Genomic DNA, 9,359 nt, shown 5'->3' on the forward strand with positions numbered 1-9,359 from the left:
CAGTGCAAGTTCATTTTAACCAGGCAAACACTTACTTTGTTCATGTGTTCTTCATGCTCCATGGAGAACTTATTTCATTGTGGAACATCAGCCATTTAGCTATCTAACAACTAAACAATGCAAAAATTTTATAAGAATCTAACGTAGACTGCAGTCTCTGATAACCTGGTATCATTTTGAATGAAACGTAAATGAGATTTTGGAAAATCTAGTTAAGGATCATAGAAATATAGAAAACAGAGTTAAAGGGAGCTGCTAGAAGTCATTTAGTTCACATATCTGTGGCAAAACAGGATCATCTGTATTTAAAACTTAGTTGCAATGTTATCTAACCTGCATTTTAACGTCTCAAGATAAAGTTACGACCCACTCTCCCACCAGCAGACATAACAACACTTAGCGTGAGATAGGGAGATTCATGGGAGCAATATGTAACCTGAATTTCTTTACTGATAAAAGTTCAGATAGTGGAAAATATGATCTTCTTCTGATGTCTGTTAGAATTAGAAGGGTTAGTTGGGTGTTTTTTAAGACACTTTCAGTTCGGTTTATGGATGAGGAATTGTAGAGGATCTGCATATATCTACTGAAATAATGTCGGGGTTTATCTAAATAGTATCAAAGTTTTATTACTAATTTCCAGCACTTTATTAATGTTACATGAGATGGGTCATATAAAAATCAATTTTCATTAAGTCAGAGGTTTTAGGAAATTGCAAGTGTTTGAGATGGGTAGTGCTGACACTTGGATGTTTCTATGTACTATATTATTTGTCCTCTTAATTATAATGATGTGGCATAAATATAGAACAAAGAATGTCAGTTATAACTTTATATAATAAGGGCGCTGGAAATTATTCGCATACAAATGAAACTTTAAAAGTATAAAGGAGGGCTGAATAATTTTTACTTTTTAATTTTTTAATGGATTTCTTATTTTTAAACTCATTACAGTGCATAGAAATTAGCAATTAATAGAAGAAATCTGGATCAAGTTTTACTGTGAACTTATATTAACATTTCTAATGAAAACTAAAATACTGTTTGAATCAAAGAAGGAACTGAGGATACAGTATACACTCCGCATATATTGCTTAACATTTTATCTCTCCTTTCCTCCAAATGAGAATCTGACCTAGGTATATTATAATAACCTGAAAAAATCCAAATTAGCAATTGTAATAGCTAAGCTTCAGACTAAAATAGAAGCTTTACCCACTTTCTGAAAAATTTGCCTTAAGCTGCCCTTATCATCTTTTACAGATAACCTTATTCAGAGGAAAGTGTAATTATGGTGCAGTCAGCTGGAACTTGGGGGCTACACCTTCTGTTATTTGCTTCTTGGTTTTTACCTGGTTGTTTTGGTTTTGTTACTGTTGCTGATCAAAACCAACAGTAAGGTGAATTAAAAAAATGACACTGTTAAAGCCAACATCTTGAAGGAATTAATGTGAGCCTGAACCCATCCTTTAGAGCTGTAATCTAGCTGCCCCTAAGTCTCTATATCTATAAAAGTAATAACTCATACCAGTTACAACTGAGTTTCTGTGTCCCTTCATGTGATTCGGGATTTGAAGAGTATAAGAGAGTAAGATAGCTTATCATAAAATGTCTGACAGCGCATACATCAGAAGGGTTTACTGGATAAAGATGCAATCTCTGTCCATCTGCTCAAGGCAGTTTATAACTTTCTTATTCTTTTGCAGATCACCTACAAAGCAGTCAGTTCCTTTGACCCAGAAATAGATTTATCCAATCAAAGTGGACGAGTCTCAAAGCTAGGAAATGAAACACACTATCTCTTTTTTGGACTGTATCCTGGTACTACCTACTCTTTTACCATCAGAGCCAGCACAGCTAAAGGCTTCGGACCTCCAATCACAAATCAGTTCACCACTAAAATATCAGGTACTTGATCAAAGAATGTTATTATTTCCTTATGATAATGAGTTGGGTAATTCTTTTGTTGTTTACTTCTTTAGAATTTAACAAGCAGCAAATTGAAAAAGTATAAAACGTGTTCATCCCTGAAGTTGTTCAAGTGACATATATTAACATATCAGAAGAACTTCCAAGGGTTTAAATATTCCAGTTCACAACTGTAACATATCACTCAAGAAACCCTGTGAATTATGTGCTTGCAGCCAGAGCCAGCTGCGGTTGCAACATTTAGTGTAGGGTTTTTTTGGACCTGAAGATGAGGGTTTCATTCAGAGCTTAGTCAGCCTTGACATGATTCTAAATTAGTATAGTAACGGTGCTGGAAAATCTCTTTAATGAGCCATGAACAATTGAGAGTAGAGCAGAAATACTATACGTCTAGTGCTTGCTTAAAAAGTGTGGTTAACTGCCAGCCTGCATATGTTCCTAGCAGGCGTGTGGACTGAAGTGGATATGAAACTGTATTAGACAAGAACATCAGGACTAGTGGATTTCAAATAACAGCAGCATGACTGTGTCACTTCTGCAGATCCTTGAACAATATTTTAAAGCCCTCCCAGAGGCAGAGGAACACTTCATTTCTTAGTTGATAGGATGCAATACTATTACATCCTCTAAAATGCTTATGTAATTGATGACAAAATGTTTTGCAAAGTTACAGTTGAAATCCTTTTATTCTTTACTTCTCTGCAGTTTGCTTGGGAATTAAACCAGCAGTTGAACTATGGCTCTTTGATAATATTTGTAGAAAATTGCCTTAGCTATTTATGGTCAACTGTGCTTTTCAGACAGGATAAAGCATTTGGGTACAAAATCTTCTTACTCTTTTACTCTCATTCTGTGTGCTATTCCCTGTCCCTCATTTTCTGTACTCACCGGAATGGTAAAAACTAACAAGTGTTAATTGGAAATAGACCAATATCTTTTCTTTTATTATAGGAAAATGCAGTTAATGCAAGATTGAAGTTATTTCCAATACAGATGTTTGTACAGGAAAAAAATTTATAAATTTTCAAGTTAGAAAATTAGTCGTTATGGAACATCTAAACATAATTAACACTGATCAATAAAGATGGGGTTTGTTTTTCCATCCCCTTTCCTACACTGAGCAGAAACTTCGTCAGAAATCAATATCAGACATAACAAAATTTGATATGAGTAAGGATCACGGAATCAGCCCCTATTAGAATGAGGAATGAAGGAGACTATTGAGCACAGATGAGAATCTGGACATTGGGGAATAGTACTGGATCTTGAATTGTTCTTTTCTAAAATTATATGTCACCAACAAGAAGTCATTACTGGGAACAGACATTGCAGGCATACTTGGGAGTGAGGCTAACCTCCAGGTTGCCATGTGATGAGGTTCTTGCACTGTGTTGTCTGCACCCTACTCTCTCTTCCTGTTACTATACTAACAACGAATGTTTATGGCATGTCCTTGGGTAGTTAAAACCAATCTCTTGATGAATTTAGAATAGAACCACAATGCAAATATTTCTTAATATAATTGAAAAGTCACAATTGACATTTTTGCTGCTGAAATATGGTAGCCTCTTTGCAGTGCTGTTGGCTTGTGATCTCATTGTCTCACTGGAAGGCTTTGAGGCTCTTTGATATGACCAGTGCTCTCCATTTTGGACAGATGTGAGGCAAAACTGCTGAACATTTATGGATGAAAGGTTTCAGTACTTTTTAGAACAGTTGAGGTGGCAACAGTGCATTCTGATCAATTTGTGCATTTTACTTTGTCTAACTCTAGGCTGCATTTTAATCTGAATAAAAATCTCTATTTTTTCTGTCTTAAGTGTGCTGAGTAGTATGGTTCTGTACTGTAAATAGTTGCTGTGTTTTATTCTACAGTTGTGTGATTGGGACAGATGGATGAAGTGATCTCTATATAAATACATATTACCAAAAGCAGAGCTTATAGCAGTGCATGCTATCAAAATTGATTGGCACTCTATTAGAAGATTGTTTGCTGTTGCATGTAACTTTTTGAAAAGTCAGCTGTGAGGGCTGAAATTTTGTATGCTGCCTTTCATTCTAAGAAAAATTTCATCCATTTCAGGGGCATGGCTGACATAATGAAAAACTGTAAGAATCAATAAATTACCAAAGTGCTTTCAAACGGGGATTTAAATATTTAGCAAGAAGAGAGACATTACACTTAGCCATCACTCTAAAAATCTGTCCAATTTGCCCAATTTGCAAATGTTGCAGTTTGCACATAAATGGTGGAAACTGGATAGAACTGAGCAGCAAATGTCGCCATAGCTGCCATACTCACTGAATAGATTTAAGTTCTCCAAGCTTTTAGAGCCTTGCCTGTGTGTTCATCAACTCATTGTGGCCAAACACAGATAGTCTCTAAGGGCCGTACCTTTGTGTGCATTTGAGCTTTCTGCTGCTGAAGACCAGGGTGTGCAGTTGCAGAAACTGTGTACAGGAAGAATATCTCCTGTTTTCTGTTTATTGATAAATTCCTTCTTTACGTGTGGGCAGTGTGGAGGAAGAAAAGTCCTAACCTAGACAGGAGGAAAGAGTAAGAATAGGTAAAGTCCAAGTATCTGTGGAAAAGAGAAAAGGTAGCCAGAACTAAAAGATGGGACTGGGAGAACCACAGCTCATATCTGGGACAGGAAGACAGTTTTAGTCTCTTGATAGGAACACTAGAATTAGTCAAGAGAGCAAGTAGGGACCTAGGAGTCATAAATAAGGAAAGTTACATGACTTGTTAAGATGTGGGCTGGAGACCAAGGGCAAGAAAAGATATGGTATTCAAAAAATGTTCAGAATTCATACAGCTTTTTTGTGATGCAGTTGTTCTCCATCCTTATTTTCAGGATGGTCAAGTTCTGGATAGTCAAAACTGCAAAATTGAAAATTGGGTCCAAATCTTTAAAGTACTGTTTAATATTATGCCTTTAGTGGGTACCCAGATTACTTAAAATGATTACTCTAAATATTTGTGCCTTATATCCAGTATTGTAAACAGAATAAAACCCTCTCATCTTATATGGAGGTTTTTGAAGATTAATTTTTTTCTTTGTGAACTAGTTCAAAACTGGTGAATACCAATAAGATGCAATGGTGATGTTACTGTTTTCACAGCAGACTGAGGAGCTGTGGACTGAAGTGTTAATGCAGTCCTTACTTGGATATGTAGGACAATATGGATAAGGAGAGAGAAGTTCATATACCTTTCAAGTAGATGCAGCTACTATTGAGAAGGTGAAAATGATTGGAAAATACACTTGAAAGAAAGACTTACATTGTTGAAGCTATTTAATTTGCTAGAGGAGTGAGAGGTTGATATTATCTGTATGTGGAGCATAATACACTCTATCTTCATTGGTAGGGTGCACGCAAAGTATCCAGTGACTGGAAGACGAAACTAGATGAATTGAGATGTCAAATGGGTCTTCACGTTCAACATGTGGAGTATAATTAGCCTTTAGAAGAGTCTGCTAAAGCAAAGATCTTCTTCCCCACCAAATGTGTTTTCTTTTCAAGTGGGAATTAGTTCAGGGAAATTCATTGCCCTGCATGATTCATGTGGTCAGAAAAGATCATTGCAGTGACCACTTTTTGCTTCTGTAGCCTTTAAATCTGTTAATTGTGCACCATCATTAACAACTGGACAATAAGCATACGACAGACTGTCAAGCAACCAATTAACCAAGTAGCCTTCCATCTAATGTAATGATAAAAATGTGACTAGATGATAGCACTGAATAAAGTAGCAACAGTAAAAGGCAGTAACTGGGGGATCATTTGTTTTAATCAAAATGGTAATTCTTTAATGAAGACACAGTTTGCAAAAGTGCTGATTGTGGCTTCAAACTAAGATAAGCTCTCATGGTGATAATCCTGCTTCATTACTGTAAATTATGTCTGTGGAGGACAATAGACCCAGGACAGTTATAGCACTGCTTAAAATTCTAGGAATGACAAATTCTGAGAGTGCATCCTGATACAACTGACATACTGAGAAAGCTGGGCTCAGTTTCAAAAGCTATAGTCACTTCAGCATGCACATTTGCAGATGCTGTTCTTAAGATAACTTTTCATTTCCAAGTCATGGATTCTCAATACTTTCTGCAAACTTACTCCTACTAGTATCTGTTTCCTGTCTTGAAATTGGCAGTGAGCTGGGATTTCTTTGTTTGGGCTTTGTTTTTCAGTTTTTTCCTGAAGTTATTTAACAGTTGTCTCACACTTCCTTTGTAACAGAAAGCTTCTTAGACTTATAATATGGTCTTTATATTTGAAGAAGCCTTTAAAATTACATATTCAAATAGAGATACAGTGCTTGAAAGAAGAAATACAGGAATAATGATTTTATTTGCCTTTTCTTTTCTTATTCTAGCACCCTCTATGCCACCATATGAACTTGAAACACCTTTGAATCAAACTGACAGCACTGTGACAGTCTTGCTGAAACCTGCACAGAGCAGAGGCGCTCCTGTCAGGTACTGGGGGGAAAATCTTTATAAAATTAAAGCCAAATTGATTAATTTTTTGAGCATGTTTTCTGGGGATTTTCTACACAGCAATCAGTGTCTAAATTCATGTCTGTATTAGCTCTAATTAAATTAAATAACTGAAGAAAATGAAAGTGCTTTGATGTTGAGTGTTCGTGTATTGTTTAAAGGATTTGATCCAGATGCAAGTGGCTTGTTCTTTGAAGATAAGGAACAAAGCCATAGTTCTGTTGTGTGGGTGGCTTCTTTAAGGTAATTGCTTACTGCAGTGTTATAAGTTCAAGGGCATATCACATTTTTTATGCTGAGCTACTGTCTTTAGTAGTCTTGTTTACTTCACAGATTTAAGATCGTAAACTCTTAGTAAGTTAGCGAATTTGTACAGTACGTATGGTAATATTCATAAAGTAGTTACACTTAATTGACCGTCATAGCATAAACAACAATGTAAAAAAATCAACCTGGTAAACCAGTAGCTCAGATTCATTAATGTTATATAGCACCCGTCAATGAATTTCCAATTTTCAGAGGTTTATTTCCCTGCCAGATATATGGTACTGTGTAAGTCCTTAATTGATTAGAAGAAAAGAAGCTTGCTTTTCAGTGAATGGTTAGATTATTTTAAATGAGAACCTGCAATGAGCTCAATACTCTGAATAAGTGAAAATCAAGTTGGGAGAAATACAGATTTTTCAGAGGTTTAGGATGTTGGTTAATTGTGTATCCTCAAAAATTGTTACTTCTTTTGTTACTGTAGGAAGAGTTTCCATCAAATATTTTCATCCTGATGCTAAGGTTGTTGGTAATTTCTGTTTGTCTTGGAAATACAGATCTGGTATTCTTGTATATGCATGAATGAAAATAATGGAGCTTTGGTTGTTTTCAAAGTATTCTATGTTTCATATAATTAGGGTGTTTTTAATATTATTTTTATATATTATATGAATATAGGTCTGCATTTAGGAATTGCCATCCTGTTGGTCATTCAGACAGCTTTTTAGGAAGAAAATGTAACACTTCAAGAAAGTCTGAACTACCTGAGATAAAAACCAGAAAACATTAGAACACATTTAATGAAACTGTTTGATTCAGCAGGTTAGATTAGAAATAGAATTATTTTATGTTTGTCTTACTTTATCTCTCAAAGCTGTAGTGTAGTCTTTCTGAATTCAAGCATCTGGAATAAAATAATACAAGTTGGAGTCATTGTAGTTTAAACACAAATGTATTAGGCCATTAATAAAAAAATGGTTTCATTCCTTTTATCTGCATCATGAACTAAAGATGATTGACTCCTGTAGCAGTAATGACACATCAGAAACTTCACTGACATTAGAAAGGAGCTCGTTAGGAGATTAAAGTGTGCCAAATAAGTGGATGAGTGGTTAGGAAAATAGGGGGAGAGATTTAAAGGAACATGAAGCTATATAACTGACAGATGAACACATAGCAGCAAATTTACCGAAGTCCTTTGCAGCAGGTCGTAAAATAAAATGACTGCTGACTGCAAACTCACAGTGTAAATACTGAGTGAAGCAGAGTGAAAATGAAAGTAAGAATTTCTTAATACTTTTAACATTTTACTGCGCATTCCACTCTCTAGCACACTCTCATTGAATAGCTCACAGAACACATTCTGCATATGGATTTTATCATCTTAATCTGTATTCATTGAGTGTTAAAAGTTTAGTCATACTTCATTTATCCACACCACTAAGCAAGATGCCTTGTCTATTGATTCTGCTACAGCTACCGGCTTGGTTAATGCAGATTTTTGAAGCTGCACTAAACTTGCAGTGTAAATGATTGTTGTTGTTTTATTGATCAACACATCAACCATGACACATAAAATTCTTTAATTCCTGAGATGGAATAGGAGAGCACAAATTCTACGGTTCAGGTCAACAAAGCTGATACCTGAGGTCATTCACAATTCCAGGATTTTTCTCTGATAGAATTCTTTTTCTCTACTTAAATATGAAAACTCCTGATACCTTATACCCTTTTGAATCTGCACACCACCACCACAGCATAAAAGGAGAGAAGGGGCAAAGCTGATTGTTTAAATGTTGACTCAAAGAGCGGGCTCTATAGAAATGTTCAAGCAGCTCTGTTTACAATGATAAAGTACACATTAATCATGAAGGCCAAATGGCATTCCAGGTTGTTTTAGAATTCATAAGACTGGACATGATTAAAATGTATTTTGTCAGATTTTTAATACAACAAATACTGCTTGCTTTGTCTTCAATTTCAGGTCCAGCATGTTTTATGGCTGTTGCTGTGTTTGTTTCAAGGAGATTATTTCGGAATTATATATGTTTAAAGCAGTAATGCATTCAGTAATGATGAATATATGCACTTCTCTAACAGCTGGCTAAGCTATTTTGATTTTTAGAATGATTGTAATTTGTAAAGCTTAAATTAAACAAAAAAGTTTAATTTAGGATGATGACTCCATGGAAATTGTCTAATGTATGTCTTATTGTGAATATTCTCTATTTTTCATATATGTGTGTGTAGCAGTCAGTAAAGTTTGAAATAATTTGCATAAAAAGCATAGAAATGCAAATATTTTTGCTATGAGGGCTTTTCAACATCTGTTGAGGGGGGACTCGTTCTTCCAAGGCAATACCATTTGTGCTTTTTACTTCTTCAGGGCAAGTTAACCTAAAGTTTAGAAGACCCTGGGGCCAAATTGTCTACAAATGCATAGATTGGTCAGTTCCATATACTTCAACTAAGGAATGCTAATTTATTGCAAAGACCTGGCTCATGCACAGAAATGAGAACTGTAAAGCTTGGTGATTGCATGTATTTAGTGTTATTTTTATATTCATCTATATAGAAAGTGCTCTAGATTGTTTGCCACATTCCATTATAGAAGGGTCTTAGGACCTCGAAAAAAGTGTTCCTGTAATTGAGGTTCAG

At 35.3% G+C, this 9,359-nt stretch overlaps 1 protein-coding gene across 1 annotated transcript in view; it reads left to right on the top strand.

Annotated features, from left to right (window-relative positions):
- PTPRM (protein tyrosine phosphatase, receptor type, M) overlaps positions 1-9,359 on the top strand; it is a gene marked incomplete at its 5' end in the record, with an annotated part of 275,129 nt that overhangs the window by 63,412 nt on the left and 202,358 nt on the right. Inside the window, 2 exons of the mRNA XM_009083735.1 lie at positions 1,707-1,908; positions 6,314-6,416. Coding sequence (XP_009081983.1) covers positions 1,707-1,908; positions 6,314-6,416 — 305 coding nt within the window. The remainder of the gene's footprint in view (positions 1-1,706; positions 1,909-6,313; positions 6,417-9,359) is intronic.

The sequence above is a fragment of the Acanthisitta chloris genome, unplaced genomic scaffold, assembly GCF_000695815.1.
Source record: "Acanthisitta chloris isolate BGI_N310 unplaced genomic scaffold, ASM69581v1 scaffold420, whole genome shotgun sequence".
Classification (NCBI taxonomy): domain Eukaryota; kingdom Metazoa; phylum Chordata; class Aves; order Passeriformes; family Acanthisittidae; genus Acanthisitta; species Acanthisitta chloris.